The sequence below is a fragment of the Talpa occidentalis genome, unplaced genomic scaffold (genome assembly GCF_014898055.3).
Source record: "Talpa occidentalis isolate TD23 unplaced genomic scaffold, MPIMG_talOcc4v2.1, whole genome shotgun sequence".
NCBI lineage: Eukaryota > Metazoa > Chordata > Mammalia > Eulipotyphla > Talpidae > Talpa > Talpa occidentalis.
Genome location: NW_026555331.1, coordinates 49,569,989 through 49,592,065, shown reverse-complemented (window position 1 = coordinate 49,592,065; position 22,077 = coordinate 49,569,989). Strand labels below are relative to the sequence as shown.

General features: G+C 38.6%; 1 protein-coding gene and 1 long non-coding RNA gene across 3 annotated transcripts in view; one reads left to right on the top strand and one right to left on the bottom strand.

Moving 5' to 3' along the window:
- Positions 1-61: 61 nt before the first annotated feature.
- On the top strand, positions 62-21,245 carry GDAP1 (ganglioside induced differentiation associated protein 1). Of its 2 annotated transcripts, XM_037505201.2 has the most exons (6): positions 62-237; positions 1,235-1,427; positions 15,189-15,362; positions 16,844-16,938; positions 17,835-17,949; positions 18,932-21,245. In XM_037505201.2, the coding sequence occupies exons 1-6, from the start codon at positions 121-123 to the stop codon at positions 19,312-19,314; spliced, it is 1,077 nt and encodes a 358-aa protein (XP_037361098.1). In that variant the 5' UTR covers positions 62-120; the 3' UTR covers positions 19,315-21,245. The 2 variants fall into 2 exon arrangements, with proteins under 2 accessions (XP_037361098.1, XP_037361107.1); XM_037505210.2 differs by lacking the exon at positions 62-237 and having other exon boundaries at positions 1,246-1,282.
- Positions 13,223-22,077, bottom strand: part of LOC129145296 (uncharacterized) — a 218,743-nt gene continuing 209,888 nt past the window's right edge. Inside the window, exons 3-4 of the long non-coding RNA XR_008550631.1 lie at positions 21,151-21,218; positions 13,223-13,252 (exon numbers count right to left, since the gene is read on the bottom strand). This is a non-coding gene — a long non-coding RNA (uncharacterized LOC129145296). The remainder of the gene's footprint in view (positions 13,253-21,150; positions 21,219-22,077) is intronic.

The window sequence follows — 22,077 nt, the reverse complement described above, 5'->3', positions numbered from 1 at the left end:
AGTGATCTTTTCGTCAGCCTGAGCTCTTCCTTCCCTACTCCCGGAGCTACGCTGGGGCTCTGTGGGTGGGAGAAATAAAGGGCAGACAGTGGAGGCCCGTCCCCGTTCGTGCACCCTGAAATGGCTCAGAGGCAGGACAAGCAGAAAGAGGATGCTCCTTTGATGGCGGAAGGCAAGTCAGACTCGGAGGTTAAGCTCATTCTGTACCACTGGACTCATTCCTTCAGCTCTCAAAAGGTAAAGGCCTCTGCAGGGGCGGGAGCGCGGATCGGGTTTCAGCACCGGGACAGCTCCCTGCGGGCTCACCCCGGAAAATCAGCCCACTCAGAAAAAGGCCTTTTTTATTGCCTAAAGCCCGTGGGCGCTGATTTCAGGAAGGGAAGCGCCTCCTGGAGAGCAAGGCAAATCAGCATGAGATAGAAAGGCTATGGCCCAAGGCACTGCCACTCAAGAAATGCGACAAAAGAGCACTACTTTTGGTATTTGTCCCCTGGGCCTTGGAGAGTGGACCGTGGAGAGTGAAGCACCTTCTTGGAACCATATGATCTACACAGTTCCTTTTACTCTTTCTCATTCACATTAATTTTCTTTAAAAAGGCCTAACCTATCTATATTTTAGCTTTGTGTGTGTGTATGAATCTCTTTTTTTTAAAGATTTATTTATGCATAAAAGAGCTGGGGTACAGGCCAGAGGTGTGGGGGGTGAAAGGATTCACCAGAGACAGAGTGGGGAGCAGAACAGGCAGACTGACTGAAATACACTGCTGAGGGGAGCAACGGGTGAGTCAAGAGAGGTCTGCTGCGGCATGTGGGTAGCTCCCTGGCCGGCAGGGGATTGAACTCGTGCTGCAGAGGCTGTGGACAGCCCCATATGTTGCGTCTTAACCCCCTGCGCCACCAGGAAGGCCCGTGTGAATGAATCTTAATCAGGTTTAGGACATAAAAAAAGTAGTGGTGATGGAGAGGATGGCTAAAGAATTAATATAGCCAGAAAAAATTTCATTACTTATTACCTTTTCTAATTTGTAAGCGTACGTCACTAGACTAGCTCTCACTTGTTAATTCCAGCAATAAACATTAAACAATAATTCCAGCAATAAACATTAAAAAGAATAAAAAGAATGTTAAAAGTATCAATAATATATGAAAACAGAAAAGCCGCTTAGTGTTACCCAGGGATGTCCTGTAACTGAAAGACCACATGCTCTGTAGTAACCAGTGTGAACTCTTGCAGGTGCGCTTGGTAATTGCTGAAAAGGCATTGAAGTGCGAGGAACATGATGTAAGTCTGCCCTTGAGTGAGCACAATGAACCTTGGTTTATGCGTTTGAACTCAACCGGAGAAGTGCCTGTCCTTATCCACGGGGAACACATTATTTGTGAGGCCACTCAGATCATTGATTATCTTGAACAGACTTTCCTGGATGGTAATGTTAAGGCTCTTTGTGATTTTTTGGATTTACTTTCAACACAAATATGTGTCCCCTACCCTCCCTCCCCTTTGGCCTTCCTGTCCTCTCCCTCCTGTCCTTTTCCATTTTGGTGATGGTGGTTTAGTGATTAAAAAAACCTTTTCCATTTCCATAAGCACACAAATATAAAATAGTTCAATAGCAAATTTTGTATAAACTGGTGGAATTCCATATGAAAGAATTTCATGTAAATTACAAATTTTAATGTTGGAACTTCCAAATTCACTTGCAAAAAATCCTGCAGGTTTGTGGTTTACATAGACAATTTTATTAGTCTTGAAGTTAAGACTCTAATATTGATTCTAAAATACACTATGAAAATCAGTTTCAGGTAGTCTACAAATGGTTCCACCTTCAAAACAAGAGGGAAAATGGGACTAAATCTAAGGTAAGGGAGAATAGAATGTTGGTGTACTTTGAGATCTTTGTCCTTGTTACTCTATGGTTTGGATTTCATGTTTTTTTGTAAGGAATTGTAGGGTGAAGTTTGTATATTGCTCTTAAGTAATAATCATTTATTGACAACCTATTTTGTCAGTCATTTTATAATTTCTATTCTATTCAGTCTTCAAAAGAATCCATCTGAAGCAGGCTTGGTAGACTTTTTAATTCCCTTTTACATATAAGGAAAAAAACCCAGGGGTTGCTTAAGGCAATATAGTTATTTTTGTGTCACAGTAGGGTTGGTATACTACTCTTTTGGACTTTCATACTACGCTGTCTCCCAAGGTCACTGCCACTTATTCATTGTATAACTTGTTACTAGTGACAGCCCTTTGAAGTGAACTCTTGATTTACTGATTTGCCCAAGGTTACACAGCTGAACACTGACAGAACTGAGAGTAGAACACAGGGCTCCTAGCTTTCAGCTGAGTACTGTTCTGAAAAAGTGGCATGAGACCCAGTTTGTTCTTCATTTGGCACTAGTTATGTTTACTGAGCAGGATAAAACCAGAATATAACCCTGAATTACTGGAATCTGAGGAAGGCAATCACTAGGTCAAGAAATATCTGAGGTAGTTTAAAGAAAAACAAGTACAGACCTAAATAGTAGGAAACTGCAGGGAATTAGATTAGAAAGGACTACCCCTGTTCTTAATCCAAGTGATTAGTTTGCTAGGATTCTGATTGGAAGTTTAAAATAGAGGTGGCCTTTGATCTACAACAAAGAGTTTAATGAATTGCTTTCTCCTCTACCATTAATAGCTAACCATTACAAACCTATATACTAGGGGCTGTACTGAAATTGGTGGCTAATTGAATTAAGACAAATTTTTTCAACTGTAAGCTTTTTGGAAATGGATAAGTCCTTTAAATGATAATTTGTATTTCTTGGAAGAAGATATAATAATAATGTGAATATAAAAATTGATAGTGTAAGAATTCCATTTTTAAATAAGCACTTAAAAATGATATTTCTAATTCTTAAATAGAAAATATTTAAGTCTTTTTATTATCCTTTGAATACTACTACCATTCTCCTCCCCCTTTTACTTCTCTCCCTTGTCCTTTTCTCTTTTTATATTGTGTCTCCTAAGTAATTCAGTAATATAAAATGGTATTTATAACACAGTAATTATTATTAGGCTTATTTAAAATTTTCTTAGGCTTTTTTTTACTATAAACAAAATATATGCATTCTTAGTCCTGCTAAAGTAATACCTAAATAATTAAACAAGGGAAATACTAGGTTCTTGTTATTTTTTTATGTTGATGTATTGTTGATTTACAAAACTATATAAGATACAGAAGTATGGTCACACACATTGATAAATGCATGTCACAAAGGTACCCCCCCCAAAGATCTAGTAGGGTTCTTGTTCTTAATTACTATTTATTGAATTAGAGAAGAAGGCACTGTGGGCTAAATGTGCGGTAATACGGAAACTAAGGACTTTCCTGCCGGTTGTGCCAATAAAGCAAGTGAGCAATCAAGATTCCTTGCTCTTGCTCTGAAGCTGCCGTTAACCTGTTGTACATTCTTGGTGACTTCTGTCTTCCTGGATACGGTTTGGCCAGTTGCAGAGATAAAGCAGGCCAAATCAATTCTTACCTCACTTTCTCTCTTTTCCAAGAAAATAGTTATTCCATTGGAAAAGGTGGGAGACCTAGCTTGCTAATAAGTTATCAATAAAATCTAATATTAATATAAAAGGTCTGTGTGTCTCTAGTTGTCTAAAAAGTCTAGGTCTGTTCAGAACACGGTATATCTGAACTGGTTGGAACATGCAGTTTTTTGTTTAATTAAGAATTGAACTTTGAGGAATATTGATAAAAAAATTAGAATGTTTATAAGTGAATGGGTTTCATGAGGTATATAGCTGCCTAAAGTTATGCTAGGAAACTAAGTATATCCATTCATCCATTTTGCTGTCATTTGCTATTTGCAAGCCTATATTAGTCTATCAGCTGGTTATTGTACTAAAAATGATGACTTGCTGACATGTAGACCTTTCTCAACCATACTGCATTGTCATTATTTACATATTTACATTTTATGCCTATGCAGTAAGTTCATTAAGTGGTAGTTTTGGGGGAGTAATTTGAAAGTCAAGAAAGTCCTTTTCGAGTTTTGCCTAAAGAAACAATTATCTAAGCTCGGTGATGGCTATCCTGATTTCTTTGAAAGCAGTTACTTGAAAGAATAATGTAGACATCAGTGATATTTCTGAGGTCAGACTAGATCAAAGGAAGAATTTAGGAGTACTCAGCTATCGTAACTCAATCAAGGCCTGTCCAAGAGGCATCTCTTCATTTATTATTTCAGTCGCCACAAATTGGTTAGTGTTAACTGGTGCAAGGTCTGGGGTTATTTCAAAGATCCCAAATCATTAGAAGTTTACTAGTCAGCAAAGATAATTTCATTATATAAACTTAATAATGCCAAGCCTCTCTGTAATACATGCACGTGTTATTATTACTACTCAGATTTCTAGATTCCTCTTAATGAACATGGCACCTTTTTTTTTCTGGGTATGTAATGAAGAATAGTTACATTAATGCAACAATTGATTAAACTAGATGAGGAATGAGAATAAGCAAAGTTGAGACACTCAGAAACAGTGGATGTGACAGAGTGAATATACATACACACTAATATGAATTTGAAAAGCCAGGTATTTCTTATACAGTTCATAACCTCTTTCATTAAACTTTAGTTTAGTCACTAGATACTAGAATGTGGGCATGAAATAACTGCAACGTACTAGAACATATACTATTTATTACTGCCAAATAAGTCTGAGGTAACCAAGAATCAAGGTAGTTTACTATATTTTATATAGCAGTTCTCTGGAAATCATGTCCCATGTCTTATGTCTATATGTATTCTTTAAAGTCTTTTTAGGACTTAGAATTTGGTTTGTAAGTTTTTAAAATATTCTGCTAGGATACTAACGTATCATATATAAGCCTTAGTAGGAAATACAAATTTATTTTATGGAGATTATTTTATCAATATATTTTAAAAGTCAATTATATCTTTTTAAAAAGAACATTAATTTGGAAGTCACTGTCACATTAAAAACCTCTTATGCAAGGAATTTCCAGTTATTGTAAAGGTTCATAGCAAATAACTTTATGTCTATCAATCAGCGGCTCTTGTATGGAGCTGAATAACATTGCATGCTTTCTAGCACATCTACTGAAATTGTAGATAGTCATAGAGGTTCTATCTGAGTGTAAAGAAAATAAAACAGATGTTAAGGAAATTAATTAATCTTTAAAAGTCATGATTGTGGCAATGAAAGTGGCTTTAAAAAGTAAGTTTTTTGGGTTTACTCTGATTTGTCAAACTTTAGTGGATAGATGGGGGTATTAAAAGAGAGAGGCTCTAGTTGTATATTATGTATGTTCAACAACTGCAACAAACTTGTAAGGGACCCCCCAATTAAGAATGCTTTGGTTAAAAGTCTTAAATATAATACCAATTAAATTAAAACTTGTTAAACATTCAAGATACAAAATTTACTGAAAATAATGTTGCAGATTTGGTTCTGTCTCAAAAATCCTGAAAGCATATAGTGAACATAAATATTTTGACAGTGTGTGATTTTTCTTAACTGTGTTTAGATTTGCTTTTTCTAGTTTGTAGTCATACCTTTTGCTTCAGGTCCTAACTTAGTTGTTTACCATTGTTATATTTTTAATAGACTGGTATATGACTAGTTGAAGGATATGATTTTGTTCAGCTACATGATGCATATTAACTTATATACTAATATCATCACTAAATGATTTAAGTATAATAAAAAAATCAAAGGGGTAAAGTCTTCTGTGCTTTCATTTGGTGGATTAGGAAGACCTGAAAGCTATTCAAACAGATTTGGGGGAGATCTTTCTTGAAAACAAGGCTTAATAATACATCTTTTACCTGCCATCACTAGGGAAAGTAGGTAGTCAGAGCAGTGAATTTTGTAAAATAATGGAAGCGTATGCTTTTAAATTCTTAAGTTTTTTTTATTTTTTGCTCTTGGGGAAACCAAATGTAATTTTAAAAAGTGGATCAGGGCCATCGCAAGTCTACCAAGCCTTCCGGGGACTTGCCATGTACTGATTAAATGGCTGTACTCATTAAATGGCTGCATAATGCTTTTATTGTTTCTTTCTGATTTTTTTAAAAAACATCTTTTGTTTCCTCTCACTGTTGTTTGTCACATCTCTCAGCTTTATGTATCTGCTTGTTTCTAATTTCCTGCCTGATTTTAGGTGTAATGTAAAGCCCGCCTTATCCCCTACTCAGTTCTAGGAAATTAGGTTTTGTACCAACTTGATTTTTTTTACTCTTATTTACTCTTCCAGCTTAGTGACTAACCTGCCTTACACTACAGCAACACTGCTCCCATACTAGGGAATCTTCTCTTTGCCTTCTTCCTAAAGGCCCCCTGACTCCCTGTCCTCCCTGTCCCTGTAAACCTTCTATTACTCTCCCACTTCTGATTGAGGTAGAATACAAACAGAAGATTTTCAGTTCTCAGAATTAAAACAAATGCTTCATGGAAAGATTGGAAAATAGAATAAAATTAGAGTGGGAAGGTAGATCCTCTGTACAATTTGAAGGAAATTCCTACTTGTTTTTTGAAAAACTCTGATTCCAGAGGCAGTGAAGACTGCTGTGGTTTGCTATGAAGAGGGTGACAGCACACTGCATGTGTGACAACAGACGGGCATCCTTGAGGAATGCCCAGGAAAAGTGAGCCTGGGTGAGAACTCTGGTTCAGTGGTATCTTACATACTATCTTATATAACTTAGGAGATAGTTATAGAGCAATGGTGCACTGAGTAGAAGAAAATTATTTTCATGGATTTAAACATTTGTCCTCCTTTGAAGGATTCAGGTTTGGCCAGATGGAACTTCCCCAGAATGCAATTAGATGATTTTCCTGCTCTTATTCACTTTCCAGAAAAGAAGTAGTATGTCCTTCTGATACAAGCCCCTGGCCTGATACCAGAAAGCAATCAGAGACAGTAGCCATAAATTAAGCTATTTGGGAGCCATTTAAAAATTTGGTAATGTTATATTTACTGACCTAAAGTTCTTAGACCCTTTGAAGAATGGTTCTTAAACTTTTTGGTTTCAGGACCCCTTTGAACTTTAGTTTATGTGTGTCGTGTCTAGCAATACTTTACCATTTATATTTTTTTTTTTTTTTAAATATTAAATTTTATTTTTATATTCCCCCATACAATTGCAAACGCCCCATTCTGACCCCAATCCTTCCCCTCCCGCCCCCACCCCCCAAAAAGTGTCTCTGGTTCATAGTTTTTTTGTTGATTTTGATTTTTACTTTCTTATATTCATTTCCTGGTCCCTTATTTAAGTTTTCTAGATTCCTGCTATGAGTGAGACCATCCGGTATTTTTCTTTTTCTTTTTGGCTTATTTCGCTGAGCATGATCCCTTCCAGTGCCATCCATGTTGCTGCAAATTGCATGTGTTTATCTTTTTTGGATGCTGAGTAATATTCCATGGTATATATGTACCACATCTTCTTGATCCAGTCATCTATTTTTGGGCATTTGGGTTGTTTCCAAAGCTTAGCTATTGTAAACAGTGCTGCTATAAACATAGGAGTGCAGGTGCTCTTTGGAATTGATGTTTCTGTGTCCTTTGGGTAAATACCTAGGAGTGGAATTGCTGGATCATATGGAAGCTCTATGTTTAGTAGGTCCAGAAATCTCCACACAGCTCTCCATAGTGGTTGGACCAGTTTGCACTCCCACCAACAGTGCACAAGAGTTCCTTTTTCTCCACATCCTCGCCAACATTTGTTGTTGCTAGTTTTTTTAATATGTGCCATTCTCACTGGTGTGAGATGGTATCTCATGGTAGTTTTGATTTGCATTTCCCTGATTACAAGTGATGTTGAACATTTTTTCATATGTCTGTTGGCCATTTGCATTTCCTCTTCAGAGAAGTTTCTTTTTAGCTCTTCTGCCCATTTTTTGACTGGATTATTTTCTTTGTTGTTGCTGAGTCTCATCAGCTCTTTGCAGATTTTTGTGATCAGTCCTTTATCATTAGTGTTGGGTGCAAAAATGTTCTCCCAGTTGGTGGGGTTTCTCTTTGTTTTTGTTATTGTCTCTTTTGCTGTGCAGAAGCTCTTTAATTTGATGTAGTCCCAGCTGTTTATCTTTCTCTTCACTATCACTGCTTTGGGTGATGTGTCTGTAAAGATGTCTTTGATGTGCAAATCCCGTAGTGTTTCGCCTATATTTCCTTCTATGTATTTTATGGTTTCAGGTCTTATGTCTAGTTCTTTAATCCATTTTGAGTTGATTTTTGTGTATGGTGTGAGGTAGTGGTCAAGCTTCATTCTTTTGCATGTAGCGACCCAGTTTTCCCAGCACCATTTATTTAACAAACTTTCTTTGCTCCAATGCATAGTCTTTGCTCCTTTGTCAAAGATTAGTTGACCATAAATCTGTGGGTTTATTTCTGGATTTTCTATTCGATTCCATTGGTCTGTATGTCTGTTCTTGTTCCAATACCATGCAGTTTTGATGATTATGGCTTTGTAGTATAGTTTGAAGTCTGGGAGTGTGATGCCTCCATTTCCTTCTTTTTTTTTCAGTAGAGCTTTGGCTATTCGGGGTTTTTGGTGATTCCATATGAATTTCATCAATAATTGTTCTATTTCTTTGAAGAATGCCATTGAGATTTTGATTGGAATAGCATTGAATCTGTATATTGCTTTTGGTAGGATGGCCATTTTAATAATGTTATTCTTCCAATCCATGAGCAGGGGATGTCTTTCCATTTCTTTGTGTCTTCTTCTATTTCTTTTAACAGTGTTTTATAGTTTTCTTTGTATAGGTCCTTTACCTCTTTTGTTAGATTTATTCCCAAATATTTGATTTTTTTTGTTTCGATAATAAAAGGGGTGGTTTTTTGATTTCTTCTTCTTCAGATTTATTGTTTGTGTATAGGAAGGCCACTGACTTTTGCGTGTTGATTTTGTATCCTGCCACTTTACTGAATTGATTGATGAGTTGAATTAGTTTTTCTGTGGAGATTTTGGGGTTCTCTATGTATATTATCATATCATCTGCAAATAGTGATAGTTTGACTTCTTCTTTTCCTATTTGGATTCCTTGGATGTCTTTCTCTTGTCTTATTGCTCTGGCTAGGACTTCCAGTATTATATTGAAAAGCAGTGGTGAGAGTGGACATCCTTGTCTTGTTCCAGATCTTAATGGAATTGCTTTCAGCTTTTCACCATTGAGAATGATACTGGCTGTTGGCTTGTCATAGATGGCCTTTATGATGTTGAGGTATGTTCCTTGTATCCCAAGAATTTCAAGGGCTTTTATCATGAATGGGTGTTGCACTTTGTTGAAAGCTTTCTCAGCATCTATTGATATTATCATATGGTTTTTATATTTCTTTTTGTTGATGTGTTGGATAACGTTGATTGATTTTCGGATGTTAAACCATCCTTGTGCCCCTGAAATGAATCCAACTTGGTCGTGGTGAATTATCTTATGGATACATTGTTGGATTCTGATAGCTAAAATTTTATTGAGGATTTTTGCATCAGTGTTCATTAGGGAGATTGGCCTATAGTTTTCCTTTTTGTGTTGTCCTTATTCGGTTTTGGTATTAGTGTAATATTGGCTTCATAGAACGTGTTTGGTATTGTCCCTTCCTTCTCAATTTTTTGGAAGAGTTTGTGAAGGATAGGCACTAATTCGTCTCTGAATGTTTGGTAGAATTCATTTGTAAATCCATCAGGTCCTGGGCTTTTGTTTTGGGGAGGTTTTTAATTACCATTTCAATTTCGCTGCTTGTAATTGGTCTGTTTAGGTGTTCTATTTCTTCTTTATCTAGCTTTGGGTGATTGTAGAGTTGTAGGAATTGGTCCATCTCCTCTAGATTGTTGAACTTGTTTCCATATAACTGTTCATAGTAGTTACTGATTATTCTTTTGATTTCTGCTGTGTCCGTTGTGATTTCTCCTCTTTCATTTATGATTCTGTGTATTTGTGCTTTCTCCCTTTTTTCCTTTGTGAGCCTGGCTAGGGGTTTGTCTATTTTATTTATTTTTCAAAGAACCAGCTCTTGGTTTCATTGATCTTTTGGATTGTTTTTTTAGTTTCAATTTCATTTATTTCTGCTTTGGTTTTTATTATTTCTTTTCTTCTACTGGTTCTGGGGTTTTTTGTTGTTCTTTTCTAGATCTTTGAGCTTCGAGATTAGGTTGTTTCTTTGAGTTCTTTCTTGTTTTTGATGTGAGCTTCTATTGCTATATATTTTCCTCTTATTACTGCTTTTGCTGCATCCCATACATTTAGGATATTGGTGTCCTCCTTGTCATTCAATTCAAAGAATTTTTTAATTTCTTCTTTGATCTCCTCGTTAGTCCAGTGGTCTTCCAGTAGTGTGGCTTTTAATCTCCATGAGGTAGGATAGTTCCTTGCCTTCTTTTTATGATTTATTTCTAGTTTGATGCCTTCGTGGTCAGAAAAGATGGTTGGTATGATTTCAATCTTGGTGTATCTGTTGATGTTTGTCTTGTGCCCCAGTATGTGATCGATCCTGGAGAATGATCCGTGTGCGCTTGAGAAAAATGTGTACTCCGTTTTTTTTGGGTTTAGTGTTCTATAGATGTCTGTTAAGCCCAAATGCTCTAGGTCCTTATTTAGAGCTTTAGTTTCTTTACTTATTTTTTGTCTTGTTGATCTATCCATTGTTGATAGTGGTGTGTTGAAGTCTCCCACTACATATGTGTTTTCTCTGATGTCTGTTTTCAGAGAGGACAACAGTTGTCTGATATATTTTGGTGCTCTTTCGTTTGGTGAGTATATGTTAATGAGTGTTATTTCTTCTTGAAGTATTGTCCCCTTAATCATAATGTAGTGACCATTGGGGTCTCTTTTTATTTTTTGAGTTTGAAGTCTGTTTTATCTGATATAAGTATAGCTGTTCCTGCTTTCTTTTTTGGCCCATTTGCTTGTAGGATTGTTTTCCATCCTTTGACTTTGAGCCTATTTTTATCTTTTGTAGCTAAATGTGTTTCCTGGAGACAGCAAAAGGTTGGGTTTTGTTTCTTAATCCAGGCTGCAACTCTGTGTCTTTTTATTGAAGAGTTTAGTCCATTTACATTTAGAGTTAATATTGATATGTTAGCATCTGTATTTGCCATTATGTTTGTCTTTCCTTTGATTTTATTTATTTATTCTTTTAATAACTTTTTTTTTTTTGGTCTTCTTTCGTTGTTATTCGTCCCTCTGAGGTTCTGGCTTTAGGATTCCTTGTAGTATTTTTTGGAGTGGGGGTTTAGTCGCAATGAAATTCCGGAGTTTCTCTTTGTCTGGGAAGGTCCATATTCTTTCTTCATGGAGGAAAGAGAGCTTTGCGGGATAGAGTATTCTTGGTTGGCATCTGTTTTCTTGGAGTCTGTTGACTATGTCCCTCCACTCTCTCCTTGCCCGTAGTGTTTCTTCAGAGAAGTCTGATGTCAGCCTGATTGGTTTTCCTTTGAATGTTATCTGTTTCTTCCCTCTTGTCAGCTTCATTATTTTTTCCTTGTCCTGGATTCTTGGGAGCTTTACTATTATGTGTCTTGCTGTGTTTTTCCTTTCGTCGTGGAAGTTTGGTGTTCTTCTTGTTTCTTGTATATCAATTTTCAGCTCCTTCTTCTCATTTGGGAAGTTCTCTTCAATTATATCCATGAATATTTTCTCTGTTCCTACATCTCTCTCCTCTCCTTCTGGAATTCCTATAACTCTTATATTTCCTTTCCTCATGGAGTCAGATAGTTCCCGAAGTCTTTCTTCATTCTTTTTCCTTCGTACTTCTCTTTCCTTTTCTGTTTTGGTTCTTTTTATTTCTGTGTCTTCAAGATTACTTATTCGTTCTTCCATTTCATCTATTCTGCTTTCATTGCTTTTCCCAGAGTTCTTTAGTTCCTCCATTAATTCTTTGATCTCCTGCATTTCTCTTACTTCCCTCTTTAGGGACTCAATTTCCTTCTTCTGATCTATCACTTTTTTAATCATGGCAATTTTAAATTCTCTTTCTGGAAGGCTCAGAAGTTCTTCCAAGTTGCTGTCGTTGCAATCTGGGGAGTGGTTTTCTTTTTGTGGTGTGCTTCTTTCCTGAGGAGTTTTTAGGTTGCGTGTGGTTCTTCTACTCCCTACTGTCTGTTTTCTAATTTGTCGTATGCGTTGGGACACTGTGTTGCTCGGACTGACTGACATCTTGGGTGAACTTCTCCGCTCCCCTCTGGCTCTTCGAGGAGCCATCTCTGTCTTCTGGGGGAGCTTTCTGCTGGTTTTAGGCAGTTTTTACTGAAGAAATGTCCCTGTTCTCAAATGGCGAAGCGGGATGCAGTCCCTGCGCCTCCGGTTTCAGGCACACTCTTCTGCGCACCCGGTCTGCCCCGGACGTGGGTGCCTGCTCCCTCTGTGGGCTCAGACTGCTGGTCGGAAGGGGCCTGGCGTGGAATAACTTCCCGGCTGGCCACTGGGTCCTCCAGAAACCTTCTGCCCTTTTCAAGCAGTCTTAAGAAATGTCCTGTTTTATAGGGTGTTAGTGACTTTTTTTTTTTCCTGGTCGCTAGGTGGCGCCAGAGATCTCTCCTATTGTCCTTGGGGGGCTGTTTTTCGCCTCCCCCCACCCCGTGGGACAGAGAACAGAGCGGGAATGGTAGGGTACACCTCAACAGCTTTGGGGTGCTGTGTCTGCCTTGTGCCCCACCGTCGTGGAGAAACCACGCCCCGAATTTTCGTGCCCCGGGTCTCAGTTCAAAGCCCTTAGTTCCAGGACGCGGGCTGTAGCCCAGTTCAGTGGCGCGGGAAGGGCGCCTTTTGCACCGCTCCCGTGCCTGGGCGCCTGGATCCTGCTTACTCAGGGAGGGACCTTCACCTCAGTGAGGACCTCCGCGCGTCTCCCCGCAAGCCTAGGTCGTCTCCCCGCAAGCCTAGGTCGCAGGCGCGGGGACCTGGGCAGCCGCGATCCAGGTCTGCACTTGCTTTTCAAGCGCGCCAAGCACACCGCTCTCCGCGCAAGCTTACCGGCAGCCCGGGCTGTGTGCGCGTCTCCCGGGGTCTTTGTTCTTCTCTAATGGCGCCCGGAGCCGTTCGCTCACCGCCGCGGCGGATCCTGCAGGGTTCGCCTCAGCTCCCGTTCACGGGGTGTGGTGGCTGCAATAGTTCCTTTCCACTCACAGTCCCGCTTGCTGCCTCGTTTGTTCTTGTGGGCCGTTTTGGTTTGTTGTTTCCTCCTCTCTGCGGGTCGGAGAGTGCCGCCTCTCTACTTTACCATTTTTAAAATTAAAACTGAGAAAAATTTAAAACACAAGAATACACAAGCACACATCCCATTAACCAAAAGAGTGATGCAATTATAGTGTACTGTTTAGCCCCTGAAAATCAAAGGAGCAAGAATACAAGTGACAAAGCAATTAACATCTTAGTATTATTCTAAAATTAGCTTTGAGTTTGTGGACCCCCTGGGAGTATGTTATGGCAACCCAGAGATCCTCAGTACATATAAGGACCTATGAGTAGAATTCGGAAGCATCTCAGAAGGCAAAAAATTTTATCTTTGTTTCATTAATCTCCAACAGAAGTGTATGTTTTCTTTTTTTCTAATAGGCACAATGCACAGCAATATCAGAAGTCCCTGTGACTTTTTTTTACCACTAGAAATCACAGATATGTTCCTAACATATCAAGTTATTGTAGATATCTTAAAATAGCAGTTATGCTCATGACTATGTTGAAATGATGGTAGTTATTAGACCTGCTACTTGGGATTAGCAAGAAAGTGTGCTCTAGTTGGGTAAATATTAACAGACAGTAAGTAGCTGATGCTTTGTTCTTGGTTATTCTATCACAGACTCAGAACTGGATTCCCCAGCAGGGAATTAAACATTTATTCACTGGTTTGAGGAATAATCCTCTTTCTTTTTTGTCTAAGAGAGTTAGAAATAACCTATTGGCTTAAATATCTTGTTCTACTTGGTCTGGCACCATGAGATGAGATTGAAATGATCTGTTGATGACAAGCAACTGAATTTTCAACACCTACTAATGAGCATGGGCTACTCAAAAGGATTCTAAATTAAATATGTAGCCCAAACTGAAAAAAAAAAAAAAAGAATAAGTTTGAGGTGGTTCTTTTCATTCATTGGAATAGGCTTGTTGGTATTTTCCAGGGGCAGTATAAGAATCAGAAGTAGGAATTAATTATGAAGGGACATAACCCTGAGCTTTGGGACACATAGCTCACCATATTGTTCTTGGACTGTCTCTGAAAAATAAACCCTTTCAGGATGATGTATAATGAAAGAGCAATGCATTAGGAGTTAGATCACATGAGTTCTTGTTCTGCCTCTAATTATGGGATCTTGGGACAACTTGTCAGCTTCTATAACTCAGTGTTCTCCTTAACTGCTAAGGAGCTTCTCTAGCTCAAGTATTCTATAATTAGAAACTTGGGAGTATATTCAGTTCATTTATTAAAATTTATTGAATACCTCCTATAAATTAAACATCATATTAGTCACTGGGGATTAACAGGATATGGTCCCTGGCCTAAAGGGGTCTACATTTAAGACAGCAAATGAAGATTTATGTAGATCCCACTTCCAGAGATAAAATATTAGCTATTCCCTGTGAATGCCATTAAAATTGTCGATTCATATGTACATAGTATCAACAGGATCAATCTCGATATTAGTTGGAATCTAGAAAAGAATGTCCCTAATTGTCTTCCCTAAGAAGCTGTCATTCATTTAATCAGACTTTATAAGGTCCTAAAATATATGAGGCACTATGCTAGATGTTGGATCATAGGTTTCTTGGCCTAAAGGGACTCATAGGACAAGAAGATAAAACTGCTAATTAAAGTGATAAGGAGTATAATGGAGTATGCAACAAGGTATTTTGCCTGTATAGTGGAGGGCACATCTGACCCAGTCAAATATTGGCAGTTGTAGGCAGCCAGGGAATGCTCCATGGAGGAGGTGGCTTATAATACCTGGCCCTTGAAAGTTAAGTAGTAATTTGCAAGGCAGAGAAGTAAGAGAAAACCATTGTGATCATAGTTTGGGATCTGGTCTGGTACATCAGGAAATTTCAACTTTTGAATTTTGGGCGGGGAGACATAACCTTTGAAATGCTGATATGTTAATGATGAGGGGATTGGGCTTTTGTGTTTGCATTGGAAATACCATCTCATTGTAACTTTTTCTCTTTGTGTGCATTTTAGAAAAAACACCCAGGTTGATGCCTGACCAAGGAAGCATGTATTACCCACGGGTCCAGCATTATCGAGAGCTGCTGGACTCCTTGCCAATGGATGCCTATACACATGGCTGCATTTTACATCCCGAGTTAACAGTGGACTCCATGATCCCAGCTTATGCAACAACAAGGATTCGCAGTATGTAAAAATCTGAAAGATCTGGAGTTAAGTTTCTTTTAGTTTATTTCTGAGACCTTCACTGAGAGAAGACTGGGAATAGAGTCATAAAATTTGCTTCATGGGCCCATTGCTAGTCTGGTTAACCTGTGCTTCAGTCGTTCAGCTGGACATGCATTGTCTATAGGACCTGATTTTCAAGCACTTGAGTTTGAGAGCCAAGCTTGGACAAACCTTAGAAGAATGGCCTGTGGAAAAGCAAATAGATGAACTGCGAATCAGGAAAGCTGGGATCTGTTGGCAATTATGGGCAACTGAGTTCACATTTGTTTTTTTTTTAATATATAATTTTTATTTTGAAATATAATCTTTTCCCTTTATTAACAGTGGTTTATGAGACTGTATAAAATAGGGGACTAGGTTCACACTTTGCCTTAAAATTTTTTAAAAGATTTATTTATTTATTTATACAAGCACTGGGTACAGTCAGAGGTGCGGGAGGGTGAGAGAATTCACCAGAGCCAGAGTGGAGAGTAGAACAGGCAGACTGACGAAATACACTGCTGAGGGGAGCAGTGGGCACGGCAGGAGAGGTCCGTGTGCCATGTGGGACCCTCACCAGCGGCCGGGGATGGATCTGGCGCTGCACAGGCTGCAGACAGCTTCGCAACCCAGCGCTCAACAGCTGCGCCACCGGGAAGGCCCCTAATTTTTGTTTTATTACCCAAGGGAGCAGGACTTCAGGGTATCTAACCACCAGTCCTCTTCAAATTCAGAGACTGGAGATTTAGTGAGTCGATTTGTGGTATCCAGTTCTCTCCTTTCCCCCTGTTCTGACAGAGCGGGGTCAGTGCATGAGATGTAGAACAGAAGGTGGCGTGCTTGGTGACACAGGTGAAAAAGGGAAGGTGGCTGTGATTGGCCTCTGAGGCTGTTTCACAAGGAACAGTCCAGATCTCCTAAATATAGAAACTATGTTCTCTCCATTACATCATACTTCATCTTTGTCATCTCTTATATTTTTCTGTCTTTCTGACACCTTTCCTCCTCTCCTCTCCCTTCCCTCTTCCTCTCTTCTCCACTTTTCTTTCTTCTTGCCTCTCCGCTTTCTCTTATTTCTCCTCTTGCTCTTCATAACTATTCTGATTACAATTTAATTACTGAGAGTTAATATTTGTCTTAAATAAGGTTTTCTCCTTCCCTTCCTATAGAAGTTCATTGCAGAAAACCTGTCCTGCTGCACGACTCAATGAGCACTGAGGGTGTCATGGGTTTTGCTCTAAGTGTTCTCTGTGGTGCTTCCCACTCACTGCTTCCCCTGTGAGGCAGGTGCTCTGGGAGTTTCCTCCAAAAGTGGGGAACTGGGGAAAGGGGAGGGTAAGGCAAGGCAGAGGAGGGCATGAACCCCAGAGCTCATACTCTTATCATCATTTCCCCTCTTCTTGTTTTCAGTATAAAAGGGTGGAAATAATCTTCTGTTTCAAAAATAATTTTATCATCAGGCCAAATTGGTAACACAGAGTCTGAACTAAAGAAGCTTGCTGAAGAAAACCCAGATTTACAAGAGGCTTACCTTGCCAAGCAGAAGAGACTTAAAGTAAGTAAAGCAGGCTGTCCTCAATTGACATCAGTTGTTTGTATTAAAAGTTGTACTTTTTGTAATTATCGCTGTTTCTAGAACATCTCCTAAGGGATATTCAAGTCACCAGTATACATTAGCTTTGACTGATGCTCTGCTTTTACAAAGAATTTTCTTTATTAGATTTGATGTTCAAACCTAACAACAGTTACTTAAAAAGCAGATGTTCTGCATATTGGTTGCCAAGGAAAGTTGTAAATTATAAAAGCAAGTTAATAAAATATCTAGGTACCTGTCATTTTAGGCATTGCCACTCGAAGGCCTACCTAGTCCTTTGTCTATGATTTGTCTGTCTCCTATGGAGGAGGACTTTGCTTTACCAGTTGTAGTCTGTCTTTTTCTTTATGTTGATTCTTTCCCTATGGTTCAATAACACAGCTTCCCCCATTAAAACTGTAACAAACATCGACACTTCTAATCCTCCCTCCACCTGCCATCTTGCTTTGTCTTATTTTAGCTATGAGCTTCCCAAAAGTAATGCCTGTACACACAGCAAGTTCCTTACATTTATGCACTCTCTCACTCCCTGCATTTGGGTTTTGCTCTCATCCCTTCCATTAGCTATCATTTAATCTGCTGAAATTCCATTCTGTGTTGGAGGAGAGGAGTTTCTTTTGCTTCTATTTTTTACCCTCCCTGGTCATCTGGTTCCAGAGGAGTAGCCAGGAGTAGTGAGTCTGGCCCCTGAGGGCAATTTTCCTCAACATTGCCTTTGCTTTAGCAACTTAACTCTATTTTTTCCTTTCTGTTAAAAATAAATAGTTTCTAACTCTATAAGCATTTATATCTGCCTTGCTCTTCATAACTTCTTTTTACAGGCTTAAATAACCTATTCAGTTATTTCTGTTAATTAGTCAAAGCTGCTTGACCATGACAATATCAAATATTTGAAGAAGATTCTTGATGAATTGGAGAAAGTCTTGGATCAGGTTGAAACCGAATTGCAAAGAAGAAATGAAGAAACCCCAGGTAGGTTCTCATTTGTATTCTTTTTCTCTTTGCCTTGACACCACAAGTATTTAGGGAAACATTCTTAGATTTATAAAAAATGTTCTATAGCCTATGTTTTTTTTTTTGTTATTCACAAGCAGTTAAATATGACAATAAGAATATTGAACTCAGCAAAATCCAGGTCTCTGTGTGAAATATGATTGGTGAAGGGTTTTTCTGACCCTTAAATCATGATTGGGAGATTCCTACCTACCTGTTTGAAAAAATTGTAATTATGGTAGTTAATTTGCTTGATTAATCTGGGTAATTGTTTGAATGCTCCCTCTGAGGTTCCCTTAGGAAGGAGATAACTCCCAATCTTAAGTAAAATATGAAATGGGGGCCAGCAGGTATATATCTGCAGGCTGACTGGTGAGCATCCCTGTACTATACTTGTTATATCTAACTTCATGATTAAGAACAGGTGGATGCACATGGACCATTTGCACCATTCCAATTGACAACAGAGTAAAAGACCATGCTGTGTGAAACTTGTTTCACAATAGAAACGCTCTTCTGCTTTAAATAAGTAAGAGTAGCAATCATTGATAGACATTTCAGGAACAACTTTATGGATTTTCCTAAAGCACACTTGTCATTTTCCTAAACCAGAAGGAAATATCTGTTAACTCCTTGGCTTGGAGGCTGACAAGTGCTCAGTATCCTTTATAAAATGATAGATGGGCTTTTAGTCACCTAGAGACCTAGATGACAGACAGATATCAACAGGTCTTCCTAGGCTTGGGATACCTTTGTGTAGACTTTGATTTTTTTTTAAGCATAAAATTAATCACTGAATGTGACTGTCAAGAAAATATACCATGACCCTGATATTCTCACACTTGCCCTCAAAAAAAAAAAAAAAAGACAGAAGGTACTAGCCTAAAGATAGTTGAGACAATAGATAGCCCTAAGTCTCCCTGCTTGCCCCTGACTTTTCTGTGTCCCTTTCTCTGATTAGAAGAAGGACGTCAGCCTTGGCTCTGTGGAGAATCCTTCACCTTGGCAGACGTCTCTCTTGCTGTCACATTGCATCGACTGAAGTTCCTGGGGTTTGCAAGGAGAAACTGGGGAAATGGAAAGCGACCAAACTTGGAAACCTATTATGAGCGTGTCTTGAAGAGAAAAACATTTAACAAGGTTTTAGGACATGTCAACAATATATTAATCTCTGCGGTGCTGCCAACAGCGTTCCGGGTGGCCAAGAAAAGGGCCCCAAAAGTTCTTGGCACCACCCTTGTGGTTGGTTTGCTTGCAGGAATGGGATATTTTGCTTTTATGCTTTTCAGAAAGAGACTTGGCAACATGATATTAGCACTTAGACCCAGAACAAATTATTTCTAGGTTTGTAGGGATCTAGGGGTGGCAACTCATCCAACCATTCAGCAAGACCCTGTGTACTCTCCAGGCCCGGTGAAGAATGATCCTGGGCAACTAGTTAAAAGCATAATTTACTTTCCTTTTTGGGTAGTTTATGTGGGGAGAGGAGGCAATGAAAATGTTTTTGTGAGCTGGTAATTTTGAGATGACTTATTTGCAAATCTGAAGTAATCCATCCTTAAAACTTGTGTGCAAGGTCCAGATATGTAAATAATGACAGGTAGAGAGCAAACCTTTCGCTCAAATGTCAGCTCAAATTCTGAGTTATTTTTTTTGGAGAAGTTATCCTTATGAGCAGACTGGAGTAGTGACCTGTGATTGCCCATCGCCATTCCTTTCATGCCATCTGGATGTGCTGAGAGTTGAACAGTCAGTGATATTTCCTTCTTAGGTTCAGACACCATTTTTTGTTAGACATCATAGACATTAGACAGCAGCAGGGTACAGAGGTACTTCATACTACCTAGCTGCTAGTTTTAGGCAGAAATAAGGGAGACAAAGGCAAAGGGGAGGGGAGAGGGGAGAATAAAGCCTCTAATAGTGAAACGCCCAGAATGCAACCTCCACGTGCCTCTAGTGCCGATCCCCTTAGTAAAAATGACATTTAACTACTTACAGCCACTTCCCTCACATCCATCCTCTTATAGTTGAGCATTTTTGGGGAAAGAGGATCAGGGAGTCACTGGGGGGAGTGGATTAGAGAGAATTCCAGGCTTTACATTTGCAGCAACTCATTTGACCTTAGTGTTCATTTCAAATGCATATAAATCCCACCCATTGATTTAGTATATTAGTTGCCTATATATGGATGTGAGATGCCCACTGGAACATGACAGCCTGGCATGAAAACCCAAAGGGATATTACAAAAATAGGGTTCCTTTGTCCCTCCTCATTTCCCCCCAATTAGATGGTACCTGTGAGAAATCTTTCCTATGGCCAGTTGTGTTCAATTGCTAGGAGCAGGGCCTGGCCTGCCCATCCCTTTTATGTGCACATCTGGCATGTAGATGAATGTCCTAGCTAGTCACTAGCACAGCATAGGATTGGGTGGTGGATACTTTGATAGTCCTGAGCTAAATAGGCTCATGTTGGAGGTCGATGTTTTCATGCAAAAATGCTTATCCAGAGCTTGCACCTTTTTTTGATCATCAAGAAAGTCTCTAAGGTTACAGAGAAGAGAAAGGTCTAGTCTTAGCCCTTGGCATTTATTGTAAAGGAGATGAAATAACTGGATAGAGGGTGATATTCCCTGTATTCACTCAGGTATGTCTAGGCATTTTGGGGTGGGTGCCTCCGTCCATCTGGAAGGGACAATCTGAGTGTGTCCATGAACAACCATGAAACTGCATCATGCAGTTTGTGCATAGGAAAAAGCTTTCATGGTGACATGGAAGATGGGGTTTCTCTGGAGCCAGCCAGAAAGGCCTTGGGAACAGTATCAGGTCTCTGGTGAGGAGTACAGAGAATGATGAGCTAAGGCTCCAGTGAATAACAAAAGCTTGCTTTGGATTACCTAAGATTAACTGCAAAATAGCTAAAGAATGTGCTGACTTTTTCACTAATGGGAAACAGTCTTACCTAGGAAACAGTAACTTTTTGATGGTAAAATCATCCTATAATTCCATTTCATGCTCCAGTGGTTTTAGAAAATTTTGATTAACTGGATGTTCCCTGTTTACAAAAATTAGTAACATCTCCAGAATAGAATCATTCCAACAATAATTAGTAGGTGGGCAGCACTTATAATGTTTTAATTTTGCACCTCAGTGCATTGTTGTATATAGAGTATTTGAACTTACCTGTTGCTGGGACATTCCATATATTCATGAAAGAGCCACATGATTGTTTAAGAATTCTTTATGTCACCCTGTTAAAAGCAAGAACATAGATATGAAAGAATTGAGATTAGGTTTTTTTTTTTTAATTGATTTATGTACTGATTGGTTAAAAATAAAGATTAGCAGACTGGTGCTGGCTTTTCCTTAAATTTATATTATTGATGAATCAGAGAAACTCTCCTATGAAGTGTTTTTAATTTTGTTATAAAGTTATACTGGAAATGTTTTTGTTAATATTAAAAATGAGGTATAATGAGTTTCACTTATTTCATGGATACCAGGGGTGATTTTACTTTTAAAATGTTTGCTTAGGGATACACTGATCACTAGATGTCGCTGTTCATCTAGTAGTTTGATACTGGGCCTCAGCTTCAACAAACCTTGTGAACTATTTCAAGTGAAGATAAACATTAATGACCTTAGTTCCTGAAATGAAGGCATGTTATCTGATCATTCATCTGTAAAAAAGCTTGAGGCATATGTAATATTGATTTCTAATGCTTTGGAAGGAATGATGGTGCCACACAATGTCAAGTAAGAGAGCTGAATGTGTACTTCTACCAAAATAGGCACTTTTCATTTGCATGATCATTGGTAACTGGCTAATGTGCTCCTCACTTCCAAAATTTGTCTAAATAGCATATAGAAAAATGCCTGATATACTAAGTTATATTGACTATATCTTAACACACAGATTTTATTTTATTGTTACTGCAATTCCATTTTCCTTAATCGCTGATATAAATTAATGTATTATAAAATTGCTTGCTTGATTTTTAGTAATTATTGGTATTAACACCAGAGTTGATTTTTTTGATGTTGCTGAATGTAATAAACATATCAAGATATCTGTATGTAAGAGCTATAAAAGTAATTGGAAAATAAATA

Excerpts from the sequence above, each read along its gene's own strand:
- GDAP1 (XM_037505201.2), top strand. The coding sequence starts at position 121 with ATGGCTCAGAGGCAGGACAAGCAGAAAGAGGATGCTCCTTTGATGGCG. Across the intron at positions 238-1,234 it reads ATTCCTTCAGCTCTCAAAAG|GTGCGCTTGGTAATTGCTGA; the intron begins GTAAAGGCCTCT and ends GAACTCTTGCAG. Across the intron at positions 1,428-15,188 it reads TGAACAGACTTTCCTGGATG|AAAAAACACCCAGGTTGATG; the intron begins GTAATGTTAAGG and ends TGTGCATTTTAG.